The following is a 20315-nucleotide window of genomic DNA, read 5'->3' as shown; positions in this document are numbered from 1 at the left end:
TTTTCCAGCACATCAATTTGGATTCCGTCCTAGACACTCCACAGTTCAACAAGGCCTCAGAGTAGTTGACTACATCTCTCACATATCTATCTAATGTGTTTATCCAAAATATTTATAAGATTAAATAGACCGAAGAAGTATAGAAACTTTAAGTATATAAGTGTACAAGGAAAATACGATTAAGCATGCCTAAGCGAAAATTCAGATGGAATCTGAAAAGCCCGAACCTTGGAGGATTGAAATTGAAAACACCAAATCCTACTATATTCCAATGGAATATCACTACTTCTATATTCTACTTAGATGTGAGAAATATAGAAGAGATAGAGAAGAAGAAGCTACATTTTTGACAAATAAACAATCAAGAAGAACGTTTTACAAAAACTCGTTGTGTAGTTGTTTAACAAAAAGTGTAGAATTTAGTATTGTGAACTTAAAAGAAAAACTTTTTTTTTTTTTTGTTTAGAATAGAAAAGAAAATCAATTTTATTCTGGAACGGAGCCCCTTCAGAATAACTTACATGAACAAATTATAAGAACTGACCAGAAATAAGCATTAAAGATAAATATGAAATCTGTAAAAATAAATAAATTCTTATCTCCAATTAAAAATAAAAGAAGTAGGAAGTAAAAGTAACTTCTGATTCTAATTGCAATATTAAATCACGGCGTTGTGGTTGGGACCATCAGTGCTGCATTTTGTTGGAGATGCAGTTTTTCCTGGTGCTGGGCTGGACTTTTTCTCTACTTCATACTTAGGGCAACCCCAGGTTTTTTTGCTGAACTTAAGCGCCTCTATCTCATTATCTTAAAATTTGCAGCACTTACTGTGATCGATTATATGGCATTTACTGCAACTCATGTAATTTTTTTCTTCTCTGGTGATGGCACCATTGCACATTGCACACTGTAATATTTTGACGTAAAAAATAAATACATTTTATGTACTCACGGGAAGGTAATGTTTATCAACATTTTTTAAACGTTTGCTCTTTTTTTTATTCTACTTGTTAAAGTAAATTTAATTTTATGTTTTATAAGTTAAATTTAAAATAATTTAGAAAGTTAACCTTATACAAATTAAAATATCATTTTAATTTTGACTATATCTGATTTTTTGTCAAATCCCCTAAGTTAGTGATGTAATACAAATAATCAAATAAAATCACTAACTGGCTAACTAAATTCTATTGCGCACATTCCTTGAAAATTTCATCAAAATCAAGAACAACAGTTCAATTATTATTTTGTTTACCCGAACACAAATTTGGCTACAGGCAGACCCGGGACCAAATTCGTTCCATAAAGACTCAAAGGAAAAGTTTCAATTTTGGGAACATAATATTTTTATTTTTTTTAATTTCTAAGTGAACACGAATCTCTTCTACTGATAAGTTAATTGTTGACCGTGGATAATACATGGATATACAGAATGATAAATAACATTATGGGGAAATAAATAGTGTTGACAGACATGAATAGTCTAAGTATTATTAGAAGATAAAGGCTGTATAAAAGAGTAATATTAAAAGTAAGTAAGAGGAATGAACAATTAATAAAATACATATGAAAATCTAGATAGTAAATATATGTACAAAATGAAAACTATTTAAAATAAGTCAATGAAAGTATTAGGAAATAAAACATATATAATTAAATATGTAAGTAAAATAACAGGATTAAGGAATATAAGTAAATAAAAATATAAATTTATATAATCCAAAAAAAAATAAATCTGAATATTTAAATTTAATAATGATAATATAAAATTAAAGTTGTGAGGAAAAAATATGTAATTAATGAAATTTGTAAGTAAAATACAAGAATAGAGGCATAAAATTAAGTTAAGTAAAACAAAAGAAGTTTGATAAGATTAATAAATATTTTATTACTAATCCGTGTTCTTCACAGACCACACCCTAAAAATCTTTTCAACCTTCGGTAGGAAGTAAGCATCATAATGACTTTTTAAGGTGTTTAAATTCGTTTATATGTTATTTAAGATCACTATTTGTGATAATCGTCCAAGAGCCCAAAATTCCACTAATTCTGTGACTCTCACTCAAAAAATCGGTCCTAACCATGCTGACCCCTATGTATGCTACCGCTGTCTTAATTTTAAGGGTTTTTTTTTTTTAAGAGATTGCATGTAATAAGGGTTATGTATGATCGTAAATAATGAAATCATCATAGCTTCATTCATTTAAAGTATATCAAAAGAACAGTATGAACCAAGTGAATTTATTTAAAAATTAATATTTACAATACAATTGTATGATTAAATAATCAAAATTAAAGTTCATTATTACAAATATTTATGTAAGGAAATAAATTTACAAAATACTGTTTAATGATTAAAAAATATTCTTACAAATTGGGCCAAAGGTCTATGAGTTCCTCGGCCGTGCCGTTGTACCTATCCCTGTCACAGAACCCCGTAACACCGTCGACCCCCCTTGGTGTTCCTCCCACTTCACCATTGGTGTACTGCCAGAGCACCCAAGAATCACGGTGTGGAGGCAACTTAGGTTCTTCATTAGATGTGAAACTGGCTATCCATAGCTTGCATTTATTGAGAATCTCACTGTTGTAGGCTTTTAAAAAAATCCGGCTTCCATACATGAGTGGTAATCTCCCAGTTCTTTCTTCTATCCTTTTCACGAAAACTTCTGCCTCGTCCGGGGACATGTTGTTTCCCCTATTCTCCTCCAGATCCAGGACTAGAAGAATGCTTTCAGTGTCCCCGACCACATTTAAGAAATGATCAGCTTGCCCTATCGGGTTTCCTTTGTTGGCAAAGTGGTAGGCCCCCCATAGCAGCCCTTCTTCCTCAGCCTCTATCCGCCTCTCATAGTAATTCCTGTCTACGTAGGTTTTGCCTTCTGTCGCCTTATGGATAACTGCGACAATGCTGTCATTTTTTATTTTAGCGAAGTCTATCTCCTTTTGGTAATGAGAAATGTCTATTACACATTCTGAATATTCTGCTTGAGTTCGGAAACTCCAAATGGACATCAAAAGCAGGATTAGTCTTATCATGTTTATGTTTGAGAATCTGAAACAAAATAAAAATATTTGTTACTTCAGTTTGACTTTGAACTAATTAATGTGATTGTATTTATGAAAAGTGCATTGAGTCATAAACAACATTATCAACACGTGCCCCCAACCATTATCTCATTTCCTCAAGTATTCGTTTACATCCGTAAGTAACTTACCCTTGCAATCGGCTCTTCTTATAATCAAATCAAGAAATGTGGGGAACATGAGAAAACAATTTTTGAAAATTATCTATTAGATGAACTAATTAGATGGCAATATGGTAATTTTTGTAATGTTGTCCAATCTTGTTATGTTTTTACTTTCAAATAGATTTATTGGTCGTGATAAGTCCCCAACCAATTGTCAGAAACGGAATCGAGAAGATAAACATGAAACAAGCTATAACAAAATTTTAAAATAATTTTAAAAATCCATAAATAATTTTATTCAGCTTGAGCCACATCATAAGAAAGTTTAAGCCTGTATATACAACTTTTTATACAACTTTTTATATTTCATATTTTTTTGTGACAATTTATTACTTACGAATATAACTCTTTTATAAGTTATTTCTCTTGATATTATTGTGCCAGATTTTAGTAGGATAATATATAGTAAAAGAATCAAAATGTACTTTTAAGTGACCTTACTGTCAAATAGCTTAGTATCCCCACAGTTAGGTTGGGAACAACTGTCGTAGACGGGTGCTAATTATCTTAACTCAGATACGTCCTAACGTTTATATTGAATAGCTTTTTATCACAAACCTTTTTTTCTACGGCATTTTAGTTAATTACAATTGAGCACTTCTAAGCGAGTAAACATGAACTACTCAATACATTAAAACAAGTGGTACTCACCACGCTCAAATTTAACATTAATTGATTTCCAACATTCCATCTTATTTTTTACTGTTTCTTTAATCTTTTGTTTTGTTTTTATGACACTAAATTAAATAACTCATAGTAGCTTTTAATGAAGTGATAAATCAGTAGAACAATGTAATAGCAGAGATAGCGGTTTGTTGAGAACGCTATACAAAACACAACAAACAACACACTATGGAAAATAGTGATGCTGAAAATCGTTACTGCAGGTCAGAGCTTAAGACTTTGTCAGCGATTTATTAATGCAATAATGTAAATAAAAATCTCCTTCAAGAAAATTTAATTTGTTAGTAAGGAAGCGTGATTTATTTAGTTAGTAGTTAAGTGACTATAACGCATTTTATCATACTTAAACTTTGCTCAATTTTATATCTTATACATTTTTTTTTAATATTTATTTATTGCTATTTACAACTGTACATTATAATACATTTAGCCAATCTGATCTAAGTTAAATTGGAGTGTTGCAGGCATGTAGAGAAACTACCCATTGGTAGCACTCTAATGACATTTTACATTAGCTGGTCTCGTGGCCATCTTCTTTTCAGGCGCCTCGGAGGATTGTCAGGAATGGAATAGGATGCAAGATTAGAAACTAGGGGGTTTGAGTGGTTAGAGAGTTTATAATCGAAGGAGTGATATCTGGTTCGGGCTAGAGGGAACATTAAGGTCTTTATGTATGATTTTATTTGTGACAAAGTAAGGAGCATTGAGGATTTTACGAAGGATTTTGGATTGTAAGAATAGAATACGAGAGAAATTCGAAGGTTTAGTGGAGCCCCAAAGCTCAACTCCATATGTCCAGATTGGACTTATTACAGTCATGTAGATCAGCCTTTTGTAATGTGTTGAAAGTTTAGACCGTTTGTCTAGTTAGTGCTGTAATAGTCGAAATCGACGTGCAGTTTCCCGGCCTTTTCAGTCTGGTGTAAGGATTCCAAGTTAATCGCTTGTCCAAATGTAGTCCAATGTAGCGGATCTGTTCGAAAGGGGTAAGAGTAACATCATTAAATGAAACTGTAGGGCAGTCAGTAGGTTTACGACGAAGGGTAAAGGTGATTTGATGGGATTTGTTGGAATCTTAATCCTCCAATTACGACACCAATCTTCGAGGGCTGTGATATGGGATTGGAGATTTTAGGATACAATTAATGGATTATTATCTTATACATTAAAATTAAATTTAAAGTTTCGAGAACGTTAATCAAGAAAGTTAGTCAAATCAGTGAAAAAAAAAACCGTCAGAACAGTAAGTGCTTTATAAAATTCTGCAAGACGGTTAAGAATTTCCATGAAAATCTTCCCTACCTTTGGCAATGAGACAGAAATTGAAAATAAAGACATAAATTTTAAGGACTGTATAAATTATTTACATGATTATTTGAGCAGTAGAGAATTAAAATAAAAGGATTACTGTTTGCAACCCATAAATGATCCTTCTACTATAGATCAATAGTTTACATTTCGGTCTACTCACATGTTAATAAAATTTCTCAGCAGCCAAGAACAAACTGGATTAATTGCCGAGGAGCACTGCGATAAATACCCAATCAGGCCGATAACAAAAACAGGAATAACAGAAGCTTATGCTCTCGAAAATAAATCCCTTCCGATACAGAGATAAGGTACCCATCTCCGGTGACGAAAAATAATCAATAAATGGAATTACATCATTACTGCATAGAATATTGAGTCTAAATATCATTGTGCTTTTTAAACTGTCATTCTCACTAATTGTAATGTTCAGTTAACTTTCAATATTGTACTTGTTTGCACTGTTAAAATCTCACATTTTTTAAAATGATAGGTATTTACTAATGCCTCATCTTCTTCAGTTATCTGATAAGTTAATTAACATATAATTTGTTAGATTTACAATGTTTTATAGATAAATACTACAACATGTCTCTCTTAAACCCAATATGTAATATTCTCTACACAGCCATATACAAAGTATCACATTTTTCACAGGCAATTACGTAGACGTGCGCTTACTTATGCTACTACGTGTTTTGATCCTCGATTTCTAAATTAATAAATTTAAAGAAGGCCTAAAGTTATCTCAATGGTAAAGGTATTCGCTCTAAACCTAGAAGGAAAGAAATATTTTTGTTTTGAACCAGTCTGAAAGTTTTCAACATTCAACTTACACCCTCTCCTAACGGTGTTCAAGTACCTGATTTTCTCTTTCTGTATATCTAATGCTTCTAAAGAGTTTCAGGGTGCAGTTGAGGAGTATTTGAAATAATCTGAAATTACAACTATTTGGATAGACGATTCTGGTTGCTGGAGAAAATATGAGTAGTTAAGTCATTAACTTCCTTGTTCAAGTCATAACTACTTCCTTGTTTTCGAATATTCAAATTGAATATTGTCTATGTTCCAAATAAAAATTTCCCCTTACCTAATATGCTGTCCATACACGTTTATAAAGAAATACACGTTTTAAGATCCCCTATGTCCCAAATAACCTAGTCCCACATAATCGTTGGTGTCTTATTGTATATTCAAAAAATTTCAGCTGTATATTTTATATTTTTTACTGCATATTTCACAGGTTTTTGCCTATAAATCCGGGCCTTGGTTATGTAACCGTGTTTCTAGGCTAATGAACTTTAATTTCGCATAGAACTTATATCTCCAAACTCAATAATTTTCAAGATATAAGGAAACAAATGATAAAACACAAAATTTTTACATCTACCTCACCCACTATCGTGAAACCCGTTTTTTTCGCCTGTAATGAACTAGTGTCACAAACAATATAAAATAGATCCCTGTTTTATTTTTGGAGTGTTAGGGTTAGGTGCAAAATTTAATTTTCCCCTCCATATCTCAGAGCCTCCATGCTTTAGTAAAAGGAGTTATATACACTTTTGTAGCAAATTTAATATAGTATATTGTTTGATTTGTTCACCAAACTCCTTAGTTTTCTAGACATATACGAAAAACTTATTAATTATAGGTTTTTTACCTTTTCCACTCTTCCCCTCACTTAAACCCGACTAACAAATCCAAGGGACTTTAAAGGATTTAATGTTGTGCTGGTACTAATCAATTTTGGGAAGGTCGCTACATTATTTTTTTAATGTTTAGGTTTTGTATATTTTTTTGATTAATTTAACTGGACTACATGACCATCATCGCCTTAAAAAGGACTCATCATATAAATAGGTTTATGAAATATTATATAGGCCAATAAGTGACCCTTTATAGTCAGAAAGGAAAAATTGATAGGGGAGAAGAAAACCCAAAATCTTATTGGATTTCCTAGTATGGAAATTACAGAAACACGTAAAGAAGTTTTTGATAATAAAAAAACACCTACAGCCAAGGACAGAGTGTCTAATCGACTGGCTTGGCTATCCTACTCTTGAAGAAAATGTTCAACACTTCCTCATCACTTTGAAGGCAACGCTGGAACCAACGCCACAACCACCGTATGCGCTAGTTTAATCTGATGGGTTTATTTTGAAAGACTTTGAGGTATGGATAAAAACCTCCAGATTGTCCCAAGCATTGAAAGAGTTTGAGGTATGGATAAAAACCTCCAGATTGTCCCAACCATTGAGAGAGTTTTCTGAAGGACGATCCCACACAAATTCTCAATCCTTCATTAAAAAGTTATGAATTCTTTGGAGCAGTTATCAGAGCAGGGCGCTTCTGCTATTCTTACAAAATTTAAATAAACCTTTTTCTGAATAGAAACAACAGTCCTTAAAAGCTGATACAAAAAAAAAATGAGTTCATTAAAAGAACAAAAGAAATGAGCCATAGAATACCATTCTATATGTTTCCGTATTGGATTCCGTTATTATTCGGTCGTAGGCAGAAATAACAAGTTTGAAAAGAGATAAACGTTTCATGATCAGCAGCTGTCATTATTCTAATTTGGAAAAGATTATTTTTTTATTTATATAAATAATTTTTAAAATAACCATTTATAAATTAATTTTGATTATATAACATTAATAATTTTCTATCTATACACATTATTTTACTCAAATTATTGAAAATGATTATTTTCTAAGTAAAACTTTAAAATAAATTATTACTCTAAAGTTTCTTATTATAAATAATTACCAAAAGAAATGACAGTAAAAATATTCATAACCTCATATTTACTTTAGTTTTACTCGGTACATGGATGATTATCGCTAATTATTCTTAATTTACTTTTTTTAAATACTCCATTTTAATATTTTGTTCAGATAGTTAGATATTTGAATGTAAAAAATTACATTACCTTCTCTTCCCTTGTAGTGTACTTCCTCTAAGATTATATAACGGTCTGTAGTAACTAACATTCACTATAGAACTGTTATTTTCGCGGTGAGCGGTGGCTCATTAACAAACAAAATTAGTGGCAAACGAAAGAACGAAACAGTAACAACTGTTGTTCGTTTGGAACAACAGTTGATTCATTTTGACTCAACAATAGTAAAGAAAACTTTCCAAAAATGTCTTAATTAACATAAAATTCAATATTCCTTTTTTTTTTTTATTATTATTTATTTAATACGAGATCGGCCTGAGCCCTGTTTCATAATAAAGTACAAACTAATACTATTAGCCTTGTAGATTTAACTTAATACAATTACACTAACTTGTACAATGGTAATTTGTACTTTATTACTTTTTAACTCCTGTAATATCACTAATATAGGGAGGACTACCTATTATGAAAAATGATAAGTATTAGTGTAATTACAACGTTGTTTCTATACTTATACTATGAACCAATACTATTAGCTTTCATTATGCAACAGGGCTCTGGTGGGCCTTACATGGTTGATATAACCGTCACATTTTATTTTTTTAATAATTGATTATGGGGGATATAGTCTCCTCCAAAAGACGCTCCTAACTATATACAATGTTATAATTAAAAGAAAATAAGATAAAATAAATAGATAAAAATAATGCTTCTTAATAAAAGATAAAAGTAACATTAATTACAAAAGTATTCCTTCAAACCGATGGTTCGAAGAACTTCATTATCAATACAGTTTTTTCTATAATAAAATGAATATTTGAACGGTCGAAGGGAACGATGATTTAAGTCATTAACATTTAATCAGATCAATCAAAGTTTAATGTTTCACTTTTCAGTAATTTGGAGATTATGAAAAATTTATTTTGAAGAAGTGTACACCTAGAAAAGGAATGAGTATATAAAACATTATTAAATACAATGTTGGCCAAGTATATTACTTATAGTATATTATAAGTATATTGGTTGGGGGATGAAAGTTAGTTTCATCTCTATTTCTTTTTTCTTTTTTTCATTTCTGTTTCTCACTATTCTAACTTATTTTTTATCCCTCAATTTTATTTACTTTATTTTTTATTTGAAAAGTTGGGCCAAATCAGACAAACCGTTTTCGTCATATAAGGTGTGCAGATGAAAAAAACTTTTATGTTTATGCACGCGCAAGAGTTAGTAACGGAATTTGATAAAATCTGTATAGACGAACTAGGTATCAATCCTCCGGTCCTGTGTATCTAATTTACACATTCCTTAACTATATTTTACGAAAAAGGTAGAAACATTTATACGTATTTAGTTTCTATGAATTGCTATTAAAGATTTTAAAAAAATTGATTTCCAGGAGTGTTCAAAACATGGAATAATTATTTTTTTACTTGTTTAGTTCTTTTGTAAGCATATATTTTTTTTACTTTTACTAACCTATATAAGAAATATAGAGGACTTTCCCTTCCTCTTGTGATCGTGAAAAGTTTGAATTCGAGTTTTCGACGGAAGCCCAGACGCCCTCATTCATGAAAACATTATATTTGACCTTGAGACTCTGAATTTGAGCGAAATCTATTCTAACACTTTCTTTAATTCCAATGTACACACAACTTCTAATCTTCTCAGCTTGCTTAATACCAATACCCCTCGTAAAACCAACACCTCCGTCGCAGTCCTGCTCCCTCCTATCCTATATATATATATCCCTCCTGTATCCCTGCCCAGAAATAAAAGATCTGCGAAGGCGTAGAGCGGCGGGAGGCACGTCAGGCTTACTAAGCTAGTAAGACTATCAAGTTTTAGGATGCTCCGCAACTTGACGCAAATAACAGTTAGGCGACCAAAACCCAACCAATTCCATAAAGTCATCTCCTCTGCTTTTAAAGTAAAATGGCAACTCCTTCGTAAACTCTCCTATTACAAATCCTCTTTCCAGTTTCTCTTTATGGACTCTTACTTTTTATTTGCATTCTCTGTTAACTTTTTTAATTATTGAGTATTGTTTCTTATATTCTTTCCTCGGTTTTGAGAATTCTTCTTTCTAAAGGATATCAACACACACAACTAATATATCAACATATACAACTAGTTTCTTTGTTTTTACTTGACTTATTTATTCTTGTTCTTTAAATTTATTTTGCGTGCGGTGTGACATTTACAAATTAAAATAAATAACATCTGAATTATCAACATCAAAATATTGTAAACTGTTTACAACTTACTTATTACTGAGTTCACATCCTTCAACATTTTACTATCCTCTTCTACCCACTTTTCCTTAGCTACAACATTTAATTCTGCTATATTTTATTTTTCTGACTTCTGTTCTGCTGACCTTAAATCCTCAAGGAATGTTCCACTACCGTACCAAATATAATCACGTATATCTGTATGCATTTAGACTAGGTATGGACAACCTTTGACATGTTGTGGGCCAAACTTTAATGTGCAAATACGTTCGTGGGCCGCGTTTAAAAGTAGTGTTTTGAAGTAGTGCTCATAATTTTTAACGATTGATATCCGACATGAAATAATACGACATTGTTGTTATAATACAATTTATTAAAATAACAAAATGAAATGAAAAAAATAGGTACAACATTATAATTAAATCGTGAAATTTGAAATTATTACAAACTACGAAAGTTAAATAGCGAGACTGAAATCAATAGGATACCTGAGCTTGCATTTGGTAAATTAATCTATCGACGTTTGGATTTATTCCACTGATACAAAGACGTAAAGAATTTTCTAAATTATCGTCAGTCAACCTTATACTATGGTTTGATTAATTAGCCTTCATCATTGAAAAGAACTGTTCGCATTTATAAATACTCCCAAACGCACAATTCAACCTTCTTGCGATTCTAAGCTCCAGGAAATGGTCTTTTTCGAGGTATTTTTTGTAGAAATAGCACAACTCCACTTCTTCAAATTTAGATTTTAGGGGTGAGTCTTGAATCTCGATCGACTCCATTCGCAAGTGTATTTGTAATTGTAAAGTATTTGCAAGTGTATTGGAGCATTTAGTACATTACTTTTTGTTGGAGTAGCAAATAAATTGAAACAGTCATCCGTGTTTTTCAAAATTGCTAAATCTGTTCGAAAATTGCTCCGACTCTCACAAGCGGATATTGTTCTGAAACATTTCAAATGACTGTCCTTGTTTTTGAGGTTTCAAATTTAAATCATTCAAATAGCCTGTTACGTCGACTATAAATGCTAAATAACATATCCATTTTGGGTCGCTCAATTCAGATAGTAGTGATTTATCTTTTATTTGCATAAAATTTTCTATCTCATTTCCATGCTCGTAAAACCGTTTCAGTATTTTCCCTTTGCTTAGCCATCTGACTTCACAATAATATATTACGTCGTTATATTCGGCTGATAATTATCCAAAAATGCCTTGATCTGATGATGGTTAAGTCCTCGGGATCGAATAAAATTTATGGTTTTTACTACCACATTCATAACATTTTGGAGTCGAGTAGACTTAGAACACAAGTTCTGTTGGTGGATAATGCAATGAAGGGCTACCAAATCATCTGTTTGCACATTTAATTCAGTTGCATTTTCATTCAAAATTCCGATGAAGACTTTACGTAAGCAGAAGCAGAAGGTGCACCATCTTTGCATACACCAACTAATTTTGACCATGGCACACGAAGTCACAAAGCAAATTGACGACACTAGCAGTTCGCTAGGATATCGCTTGTCGAAGTCATCACCTCAATAGCTCAAATAGAACTGAACTAAAGTTTTTTTGTTTTTTTATCCCTCTAAAACCAGAAAAAAAAACATTAAATTAATAGGCAAAATGAAGAAATGATCTACAATCATCTAGTGTAGAACAATTGAGAAGCAATAATCTTTTGTTGTGCTGCCAGTCAGGCTGCAAACATCAAAGGCTTTGGTGTTTGCCGCCTTACTCTTTGATAATCGCAGCCACTCGGCTTGTTCGCTAACTTGGTTCTGTGAGTATGAGTAAGTAGTGTAATATTTATTTTTATTTTTTTTTTTGGTGAGGGGGTTCAAAGTGTCTCACGACCTGGATTAAATCTTACAGTGGGTCGGGGGTAGCCTACGTATGATTTAGATGAATGTTTATTGATTAGATAAATAAAATAATAATTTTAAGTTAGTACTATTTCAGTTTCAATTTCAGCGGGGAAACATCCTTCGAACTTCTGTAAATTGTAATATAAATCTGTTTGTTAAAATGTTTCAAAACGTTTAAAAATAGTTTTTTAAAGAAGAAGACTAACGATCTAATTGTCATTTAACCTTCCTTGAATTGATTATCAACAGAAATTATCAATTGATTCACCTGTATTAAGCAGATCCCGTGGATTAAGGATTCTATCGGAAATGCTGATAATGTGTATAACGTACATAGTTCTCGAATCGGGAATCCCTCTTACTAATTTATTTAGCTATAAGAATGGATTAAATCAAAAAAAAAATCAATTTATTACAGCTATTTATAAATGACTAAATATTACAACTAGGATGTTCCCAAGAAGCTAGATTTGTCAGCCGTTCGAAGATTTGTTCTAAATGACATGAATGGTGACTAACAAACATTCATTGTGAAAAAATCTCAAAGCAAAGCAGCTTTTTTTCTCTAAGAATAGTTTCAATAATTCCTAACTTTTGTTTTCAGAAAATTGTATTTTCTGGAAATATTCCTTTTTTTTCATATTTTCATTTTTATAGTGTATATGATTACCTGTATTTCATGTTTAATGATTTGAGAAGAAAAACCATGGAGCGAGTCGATCCTGAAATAAAGACGGGTACAAGAAATTACTTTTGCGCATGAGTTAGCGAAAGTACTAGATGACATTTAATCAAGTTTAGACTAGATCATTTTTATACCTATAATCCCACTTTCACTTTTTAAACCTTTACAAGCGATTTTCGAAAAACTAATGGTTATTTTAAGGAAAATACGTTTGTGCATACGTAAACGAAAGTATGTTATGGGATTTAAACTGAATTTTATATTAATTTACAACTTTACAAATATAAGTTTTAAGGAAAATTCATTTCTGACATGGTAGAATTTTAAATCTTTACATTACTGAAGCATAAAATCATTTCGATAATCTGCCTCTCTGAACATTAGAGATCATTAAGAAAACCTCCTACGGACTCAAGAGAGCACATAAATCGCGGGTAGATTCATAATCAAACTACAATTGCAATTAGTTAAATTATAAATGTTTAGAAAAAACGCTTAATTATTAGAAGAGAATTAAGAGTTGCAAAATATAATTTTTTTTTTTCTTACCCTCCAAATTGAAAAATAAATAATAAATAGTACAAAAGATGCTAGTTGAAGTTTCCTTCCTTTTTCTACCTATGGGTAGAATTAATTGTACTTTAAGGGGTGTTGCAGGTACGTACTGTGTGTGCTGTAACGATGGCGCTATGTGCGCCATTTAAACTATGTTGAGCGGGGAGGGTCCGCTTTGCTGGTGGTGATAGAAATTAGGTTCAGACTGAAGAGCAGTCAAACATTTGATGTGTCTCCGGCCAATGAACTCCGGCACAGAGGGCAGCTGGAGCTCATCGTGGATGACAGTGTTTCTGGCCCTCTGCAACGCTGTTCCTCGTACGATTTGTCGAAGGACGGAGTTCTGGAATCTCTGCAACCTGTTGAGTGTGGTCTTGTACATATGTTGGAGTAGAGGTGCACCGTAGAGCAGCGTCGGTTGAATGACGTCTTTATATATTTGGAGCTTGAGTCTGAGCAAGAGCTGCGGAGATTTCAGCAGATGGTAGAGTCGATAGCTCTTTTGACGGGCCAGCTTCAACTTCTAACGAACATGGCTCGAGAATGTGAGATGGCGATCGAGAGTGACTCCCAGATAGAGCAAGGATGTGCAGATCCTTTGGTCGACCTTTTCAATCCTGAAGTGCGTAGGCAGTGGTTTCTTACCTTTTTGGTATGACATCACGATAGCGTCTGTCTTGGCGAAATTTACTTTAGTTCCAATGCGCTTGAGTTCAGCAGCGATGGTGTTAGCCGCTTCCTGTGCATGAGACAGTGCAGTTGGAGCATTAACGCTGGAGGCGTAGATGCCGTTGTCATCTAATTAGGCAGCAAGCACTGCCTTCGGATGTTGGATCGATACCACTGGGGCTGTGAAAAGCACGAATAAGATTGGTCCCAGCACAGAGCCCTGGGGCACTCCACAGGTGGTAGGAACGTTTATTTATATCTCGTTGACTTACATGTATTATTATCATGAATTAGCTTTCATTAGAAGAGAATTTTTTATTTTAATATATATTATATATAAAAGAAATTTAAAATGAATTGGTACAGAACTATAAGGTAGCCTATTTTCCTATTCTCTATGGCTGCTACAGTAATTGTGTTTTTTTTCATTTTTAAGACAATGGAATTTAACCTAATGATGGTCCTTTATTTCTGTGGATACCAAGCACGCAATTCATTTCTAGTTGTTATTCTTTAATAGGTTCGTGTGCATTAGATTTCCTAAGACAGCACTTTTACTACACATGTTAACCCACTAAATGTAAGTACACATAGCTACAATGTACGTCGACATGACAGTGAGATTTTGAGTGCTGATGATGCCTGAAGCTTTGATGGTGGAGCTTTGACTAGTTTATTACATTTTAACTGTTATAGACACATCACTAATAGCAAACACACCAGTGAAATCACTCTTAGGCTGTTTGTGTAAGTGATTAATTCCAGGGTGGTATATCACATTAGTAATGTTTCTTTCCATTTTTTTTTTTAATATCTTGATTTTAGTAATCTCTTCCAAATAAATAAATATCTTGTCTTCCAAAAAAATGGATACATCCTCATTTTCTTCTAAAGAAACGCACTTAGACCTGTCCCATGTTCTAATTTCGAAATTTAGCTCATTTCAACTGAATGAAATCAATTATAAAAAATAAATAATAATATAAAATGTACCTTTTACATACTAAGAATGTGTTTAAATCTATTGATCGTCTTTACTTTACTACTTGGATGGCATAATTCTTCTGAGAATAAATATAGAATTAAACCGTCATGTTTTGTATGAATTATTATGTTAACATGACTGCTCCTACATCTTTGGTTTTTCACATTGTGCACTCCTTAGTGAACGTTATATTTTAGTGTTACCTTTATAATTCAAACATGTTCAAAGAAGTGACTTCAAATATTTTTAACAAATATGCATGTCGGTTATGTTTTAAATATAAATATAGTTCCTTATCATCAAACATAACCGAACATGGCTGTAGGCCTGATTTAAATTTTAGCTTTTTATGTGATCCCGCCAATCATGATAAAATTATGAATAATATAAAAAGACGAAAAGGGATTGGTGATATCAACAAAGTTCTTAAATTGCACAAAGATTGGTTGAATAGTTCGTCTGATAATAAAGATTTTCTCAAATCTGAATTAATTAAAGCTGCATTAAAAATACCAAACATGTCCCATTCTGAAATATCTCATTTAAATGAAGAACCAGTAATTGTTAGGGAAATAGGGAGATTAAAGGAAGCATCGTTTAAGTTTTTAACATTTGAAGAAATTGCCAATAAATTCAATTTATGTCGAACTGATGTATCAAAGTTCACAGGACCTAGAAGTTATTACTTGCTAGATCAGTTAGCTTTACTGGAACAAGCATTAATAAAATATGCCTTGTTTAAATTAAAAAAATTGAACTTTAGTCTTTTATCCGTTCCAGACATTCTACCTAGAAATATAATAGAAATGTGTGGAATGGAGACAAGAGGCAAAAGGAACCAGGTAATTTTATAAACTACTCAATTTTGGTTCATGATTAGTCAACATTGGTTCGTGTTTTCTACAACCAATTTATCACAATTGATTGCTTGTTCTGCAAGTTAAGGTGTTCATATAGTGTTTTATATTACAGAATATTCAATTTAAAAATTCCCTTAACCATTTAAAATTCCTGCCTCAACTTCAGAAAAATGTAATCGTCCTGGAGCATTTACTCCAAAACTTTATACCATCTTTCTCAGGACAGCTCCACCCTATCCAATCTGGTAAAAAGGAGTATTTTTTAGCCCAGTTCACTCATCAAAAAATTACTTTTGAAACCTGTCTGACATGAACTAGCATAAAGTCGCAATACTTACTCTTTAGGTTTTAGTAATGTTTATAACTTAATTGGATTTATAATTGATCACAGCTTACCTTTGTGTTAACTCTCCAACCTATCCTTTCTTGGAGAATGCTAATAAACTAAAATTTAACTAAGATTAGTAAATGTTCTTTGATTTTAGGCTCCAGTTCTCTATAATAATGCTTTATTTCTCTATTCTTATTCCCTATATTTTCATATTAGATTATGAACTTGGATCTTACACTGTATTCCTCATAATCAATTATACTATCTTCATCCTTTAACTCCAACATCATTTGAAACACCTTTATCAACTCCTTATCTCCTGTCAAAATTATTTCCCAAATAATAATTATATATAATTTATTTTAGTAGTGTAGCACATGAGAGCCCTCTCGTACTCCAAATTGAAATCTGTTGTGTGTGATTTTAATCATTGCTATTTTTTTCAGTGATTCCCATGCCAATTTGTTATAAGGGTTTAATATAGCCATTCACTTCCTTTATATTGAAAATAATCATCCCAATAAACATAATTTTATGTCTAAAAGGTTCTGTTTAATGTATTTAGAGCCTAGTATGTTAAAGTAAACTTGATATCTTGTTCTGTCATCTTTAATGACTATAGGCTGAAATTATAATCAGATGTCTAATCCTTTCTTTTAGAACTAAGAAAATATTTTTCTGATTACAACTGGAATATATTTCATATAGGTTGGCCATCCATTCAGTTTATAAATAGTTGTAGCATTATTTTGATTAACAGTCATAAAACTGGCAGTTATTTGTCTTCAGAACAACTAATTACTTAAGCTATTTTAGATGTAAACATATTTATCTAATTTTTTTTTATTATAAAACTTCTTATATTCCTAATTACTTTGGTTTCAGTGTTTTTTTTATGTGATATAGAACTTCATACAAGGTTGCTAATTAATAATGAAAACTATTGCTCATGTTTTTCTTTTAGGTGTATACTTTAGACCAGTCAAAATGGAAAGATTTATGTCTCTCAGGAACTGCAGAAATGGGAATAGCATATTACCTGAGTAACATAAAACTCGTTGACAAAAAATTTCCTCTGAAAATCGCTGCAGTAAGTAGATGTTTCAGAGCTGAAACTTCTAAAATATCTGAAGAAAAAGGGATATATAGGTATTTTTAGCCCTTCTGATATTAATCATGGCATGTTTATAATATTAAATCTTCATTAATAAGATAAAAAATAATTGTCCAAACAGTCATTTTGAATAGTAAAAAAACAGTTTGTTGTAGGGTTCATCAGTTCACCAAGGTAGAAATGTTTGGCGTTTCTCCTTCAAGCCAATCAGATTCTTTATTAAATGAATTCGTCCAGATACAAGAAGATTTATTCAACTCCTTAGGTCTTGTTCTCAGAACATTGGATATGCCTCCTCATGAGCTTGGGGCACAAGCAGCAAGAAAGTTTGATATTGAAGGCTGGCTACCAGGAAAAAAGAAATGGGGAGAATTGTCAAGTGCTAGTAACTGCACTGACTATCAATCAAGAAGATTAGGAATTACTTCAGGAGACTCCTATCTCCATACTATAAATGGCACAGCTTGTGCTATACCTAGGCTAATTATTGCCTTGCTCGAAACTTATCAAGAGGAAGATGGCAGGGTCATTCTTCCTGAAGTTCTTGAGCCATTTCTAGGATTTAGAAATATTTCTAATTGTAGTTTTCCCAAACCTAGTGTTTTCAAAGTACATCAAAGATTTAGTTAACAAAGTTTTAGGGTAATAAATTACTTTAGACCAAAATATTTTTTTTTTTTTTTTTGTGTCAGTTATATCTATTTCAGTTTCAAAACTCATCAATATTGTTTCTTTTGTTACAATAAGGTTGCCTTACGTAGTATAACTAACAATTACCATGAATATAGTGGTAGATAAACTGGCAATGTCCATTCCACCATTCTTTGTATCATAGACCATAGAAGTCTAGGAATATAAAAGTTTGTAAATTTTCATAATTAAGCAATACCAGAATGTCTACAACATTCTAAATTTTATTAAAAACAAAGGTGGTCCAACCTCCATTTTACACATTATACAACTGTTCATTTAACTGTACTACTTGTTGCTTAAATTTGATAACTCTAATTAACATGTATTCTGTAGTTAAAATTGTATTACTTTTTTCAATATAAAATAAATATATTCAAATTCAAAATAAATTCAAGTCTTTATCCTAGCATTTTAATTTGTACTTGTACAGTTATTATAAGTAAAATAAAAATTTTGTCATATAATTCAGAGATTATTTATTAAACAATTTATTTAAAAAACACTGACAAGACAGGGAGTTTTTTTTTCTAAAATACAAGAGATAAAATTTTTTTGGACAGATTAGTCATTAATAAAATTATTACTGAGGTGTTTATAGTTGACTGTAATTTTGATATGTGGACATGGTCGAGGGGGGTGCGGACAGTAAGATCATCTACTCGGACTTTTTTCACATACAAAATTATTAAGATATAACAGAATGTTAATAAAGAATTTTATTGTTTTGTTTTTTTAAACTAAGATTTTCTATAATTTAAACAAATATAGATCATGCAATTTTTTTTTTAAACTAAGGTTTGCTACAATTTAAATAAATATAGATAATACAATTTTTTTTCAATTAAGGTTTGCTACAATTTAAATAAATATATATCATACAAATTTTATTCTATTAAAAATATTTTCACGAGAAATTAATTTTTTTAAAGAAATCTGAGATTCCTTAAGAAATTATTTAACCAATATTTTCAGTTTTTATTGAAACTATTATTATTATTATATGAATGATGGATAAGTAGCTTTTGGATTACTTATGTGAAAAAGCAAAAATTGATTTTTAACTGTCTATATAAATATTCCATAAAAACAAAGCAAAAAAAATCAGTCATACCCATCCAAGATACAGATAGTCATACATCAATGACACAGATAGTAATTTTTTGATTAGCTTTCAAATGAACATACTCTTAGTTTACCAAAAAATGTACACATTTTCAGTTATACACAAATATAGTTTTCTTATCTTCATAACTTTTTCTCAAAGATTTATGAAAAGTGGCTTTAAGTAGAAGACTATTTGCAAGTTTCATCAAAATCGTTAGAACTGTGTTGGTTACAGTCTGGAGAAAAAAATATGTTTTGTTACTCTGCAGATTCCAATTTGTTACACTGGCATTGAGGACCTAAATCTTGAAAAACAAAATAAATAGGCAACGAAATTGGCCCACTCGTTCAAGAGATTAAAGTTGAACTGACACACAGGCCATTGGCCAAAAATGATGTTTTGGAATCAGAGCTCTTAAACGAATCAATCTATTGAAAATTGCACTTAAAAAATTCGACCAGATTACAACACCCTCCTTAATATAGTGGTGGGGAGAGTAAAAAGAACAATTTACCAGTACTATTAAAAATTTAATTTAGTCCTTTTTAACCTGACTTAAGAGCTTTTTTTTTTTAGAAGAATTGAAAAACAACTGCAGGCAATTTTAAATGACTGAAAGAAAAGAATAAAAGTAATATAGATTCACCAAATATATAAATATTTGTCTAGCTGTTAAGTAAAATAAAAAAAAAATGTAGAAAGCAGAGATAATAAAAATTTATTTTTATATTATTTAGATAAAAATTACTCAATATTTTGTCCAGGAAAAATAATTGATAATCCACTAAGAAAATTAAAATTAAAAGACAGAAGTGATATTTGAATTGTCTATTGAAGTCTTTACACAAATTCATCGAGTCACCCAAATCTAAACATTTTTAAAATTAAATTCTGGTATTTGTATTGGAATCTATTCACTTTTTTGTGTTAGTCTTTTTTACTATTTACAGTTTACCTTTGTAAAATATAATTTTTAGCTTTTTTCGATGATTGAATAAGTATAATTATCTACTGGGAACAAATTATTTCACTTACTCCCAGATGAAACTTGATACACACTTATCTTTTA

The 20315-nt window shown here is 31.2% G+C and overlaps 2 protein-coding genes across 2 annotated transcripts; one reads left to right on the top strand and one right to left on the bottom strand.

Moving 5' to 3' along the window:
* Window positions 1-2227: 2227 nt before the first annotated feature.
* On the bottom strand, window positions 2228-5530 carry LOC106680047 (lysozyme M1). Its single transcript, XM_014419505.3, has 2 exons — window positions 5407-5530; window positions 2228-3055 (listed from the first exon to the last, which is right to left on the bottom strand). The coding sequence occupies exon 2, from the start codon at window positions 3037-3039 to the stop codon at window positions 2368-2370; it is 672 nt and encodes a 223-aa protein (XP_014274991.1). The 5' UTR covers window positions 3040-3055; window positions 5407-5530; the 3' UTR covers window positions 2228-2367.
* A 9793-nt stretch (window positions 5531-15323) lies between these two features.
* Window positions 15324-18544, top strand: SerRS-m (Seryl-tRNA synthetase, mitochondrial). The gene is made up of 3 exons (XM_014419504.3): window positions 15324-15985; window positions 17299-17483; window positions 17604-18544. The coding sequence occupies exons 1-3, from the start codon at window positions 15362-15364 to the stop codon at window positions 18076-18078; spliced, it is 1284 nt and encodes a 427-aa protein (XP_014274990.1). The 5' UTR covers window positions 15324-15361; the 3' UTR covers window positions 18079-18544.
* The last annotated feature ends 1771 nt before the right edge of the window (window positions 18545-20315 follow it).

This window comes from Halyomorpha halys, unplaced genomic scaffold, assembly GCF_000696795.3.
Source record: "Halyomorpha halys isolate HHAL.00 unplaced genomic scaffold, Hhal_1.1 Scaffold239.1, whole genome shotgun sequence".
Classification (NCBI taxonomy): Eukaryota; Metazoa; Arthropoda; class Insecta; order Hemiptera; family Pentatomidae; genus Halyomorpha; species Halyomorpha halys.
This window is presented reverse-complemented; position numbering and strand designations above follow the sequence as displayed.

Excerpts from the sequence above, each read along its gene's own strand:
- LOC106680047 (XM_014419505.3), bottom strand. The coding sequence starts at position 3,039 with ATGATAAGACTAATCCTGCTTTTGATGTCCATTTGGAGTTTCCGAACT.
- SerRS-m (XM_014419504.3), top strand. The coding sequence starts at position 15,362 with ATGTTCAAAGAAGTGACTTCAAATATTTTTAACAAATATGCATGTCGG. Across the intron at positions 15,986-17,298 it reads CAAGAGGCAAAAGGAACCAG|GTGTATACTTTAGACCAGTC; the intron begins GTAATTTTATAA and ends TTTTTCTTTTAG. Across the intron at positions 17,484-17,603 it reads GAAGAAAAAGGGATATATAG|GGTTCATCAGTTCACCAAGG; the intron begins GTATTTTTAGCC and ends AGTTTGTTGTAG.